Source organism: Phyllobates terribilis, unplaced genomic scaffold (assembly GCF_046119375.1).
Source record: "Phyllobates terribilis strain yellow unplaced genomic scaffold, ASM4611937v1 Scaffold_9__5_contigs__length_417890890, whole genome shotgun sequence".
Lineage (NCBI taxonomy): Eukaryota > Metazoa > Chordata > Amphibia > Anura > Dendrobatidae > Phyllobates > Phyllobates terribilis.
Genome location: NW_027362769.1, coordinates 303,285,903 through 303,288,555, shown reverse-complemented (window position 1 = coordinate 303,288,555; position 2,653 = coordinate 303,285,903). Strand labels below are relative to the sequence as shown.

Below are 2,653 nucleotides of genomic sequence, written 5' to 3'. Positions count from 1 at the left end.
TGTATTCCAGCCATGTATTTAGACATACATTCGATCATGTCAGAGAGCGCCCTGTGCTCAGCATTCTTCACCTGCTTAGAAAGCGATTTTTCGTTCCAGACCGATTAGACTTTGAAGGACTGAACTGAAGGACTGGGGGAAAAGCATGACGCTGCAGGAATGGGGATGGGTGTAACCGAGAGACTAATATAAAAGGAAGATCCATGTAATGGCTGCATTGTCACTACCAGTGTACAATAGCATTAGACAGCAATCATGGTTCATTGGACTGCTGAAGAGAGAGCCGCCATCTCCTCCACATGGAGCAAGGTCAATATTGAACAGGACGGCCATGATGCTCTGTCCAGGTAATGCGCATGAATACATTTATTACACATACTGATGTCTTCTGCTTCATAAGAAAACTGTAATCATCATTATATTTCACAATAATTTTCCTTCTTGTTACTTACCAATGTTAGTGATCAGGAACAGACCCCTTTACTCCCAACAGTTTGGGTTTTCATTTTTAACCCATTGTTGGTTTTTTAATTTGCCTTCTGTATTATCATTATTTCTCTTGATTTAGATTGCAATTATATGTAAATGATCAGATTAGAGAATGCATATGTTTTCCCCCCTTGATTTCCATATAAATTATATACATTTCGGGCATTCATCTGCTGTAAGAGCGAATCATTAAGAGTAATTGTTCTGTTCATTCTTATAAACTTTAGGCTGCTGGTGGTGTACCCCTGGACCCAGAGATACTTCAGCTCCTTCGGAAACCTTTCTAATGTCACCGCCATCTCCGGCAATGCCAAAGTGAAGGCTCATGGCAAGAAGGTGCTCACAGCTGTTGGCAATTCCATCCAACATCTGGATGATGTGAAAAAATACCTGGCTGACCTCAGCAAGTCCCATGCCCAGGAACTCCATGTGGACCCCGAGAACTTCAAGGTAACACACATACATTATATGAAAGTATTATCTGCAATCCAATTCCCATTTAAGTGCATCTATTTCTCTAATTTTGTAGCCAGTGAAAATTTCAATGAAGACAAAAGTTAACTATTTAAGATAATCAATATAGTATTTTACTGAAAAAACTGAGTCTCTAAAAATACAAAATGATTGTGATGACCTATTATTTTCTTTATACTATAACTTAGCTAAAAAACAATTTTTGTTTCCTTTATCCACAGCGTCTGGGAGAAGTTCTGGTCATCGTCTTGGCCTCCAAGTTGGGCTCTGCATTCACCCCTCAGGTCCAGGCTGCCTGGGAGAAGTTCATCAATGTCTTGGTGGCTGCTCTGAGCCACGGCTATTTCTAAATTACTGTTTATTACAGTCGTTCCATCCTTGTGTAAACTAGACTGCAGTATGTAAAATAAAATGCTGATTTAAAATCAAACCTAAGCCTGGCGTTATTGATTTTTAATTTTAAATGATTCAATAAATAATAAATATTAAAAGGTAGACATTGTATGTAATATCCTAAAAGGTATGGAGTTTTAGATATGCAATTTTACTGCATAGTATGTAAATGCATAGTAATGCATAGTAACACATAGTAATGCATAGTAACTGTCTTTATTTTTAAAAGTATTTTTCCATTGCTTCAATATAAAAGCAATAACATTTCATAGAAGTTCTTGTAACATCTGGTTTGCACAACTGGGAAGATTTTTTGAAAAGTTGTACAGAGTAGAATAGTTCCCCTCAGCAACTAATAGGATTTCATCTTTTATTTTCCAAGAGGACTTTGGAAAATGAGAGATGGAATCTAATTGGTTGGTATGGGGAACTGCTCCACTTTTCCTTTGCACTGCTTCTCATGCATTTTCCCCCAGAAGTTTTTCTCCTGTGCAGCTAACTCGTTTTTTTGTTTTCTCAAAGAGCAAAAAAGAGAGGTCAAGAATGATCGTTTCATTTATAAGCGTCCTCTTCTTAGGATCTGATGTGGATTTTAATAGAAATGTAAAGAAATGTTTGTGCACTGCACCACAACCCCACAATATGAACCAACCTAATGTAATAAAAGTCTAGGTTTTTGTCTTACCGAAGTCTCTGCTCATACCTCATTATGGAACTATATTTGGCGTATATGCCAGTGTATGTGCCTAATGAAAATCTTCTACATATACCACTGCACATCATAAAGCGACAATTGTCATCATAAGTAATACTGAATAATATACTGCATGTATTATGCTGGCGGAAAGTATAGGAAGAAGTTAAAAAAAAAGATATGCCAACTTCTACCTGCCTGATAGAAACTGTGAGTCTATTGTCTATTGTGGCTTATGTATCACTTCTGAGTATGTGCTTTGTATTTTCACATGCAATAAATACATAGTTACATATCACATACTGTAGTTAGTTCAGCCTTCCTCCACCAGTTATAATTATCTATCGCTAGATTATTTACAACTCACAATGGCATTTGTCTAGAGAAAATCATCCGGCCCTTTTTTGAAAGCTGTTATAGTGTCGGCCATTAGTACCTCTTGTGGTTGGGCATGCCACAGTCTGACTGCTCTAACCGTAGAGAACCCTTTCCTGTTTAGCTGCCGGAATCGCCTGTCTTCCACCTATAATGAATGCTTCCTGGTCCTTTTTAGGGTCTTCTTTAGTCCTTTGTACTGACCACACATATATTTATACATGTAAA

The 2,653-nt window shown here is 37.5% G+C and overlaps 1 protein-coding gene across 1 annotated transcript; it reads left to right on the top strand.

Annotated features, from left to right (window-relative positions):
• The first annotated feature begins 219 nt into the window (after positions 1-219).
• LOC141160966 (hemoglobin subunit beta-2-like) lies at positions 220-1,313 on the top strand. Its single transcript, XM_073645760.1, has 3 exons — positions 220-347; positions 717-939; positions 1,185-1,313. The coding sequence occupies exons 1-3, from the start codon at positions 256-258 to the stop codon at positions 1,311-1,313; spliced, it is 444 nt and encodes a 147-aa protein (XP_073501861.1). The 5' UTR covers positions 220-255.
• Positions 1,314-2,653: the final 1,340 nt, after the last annotated feature.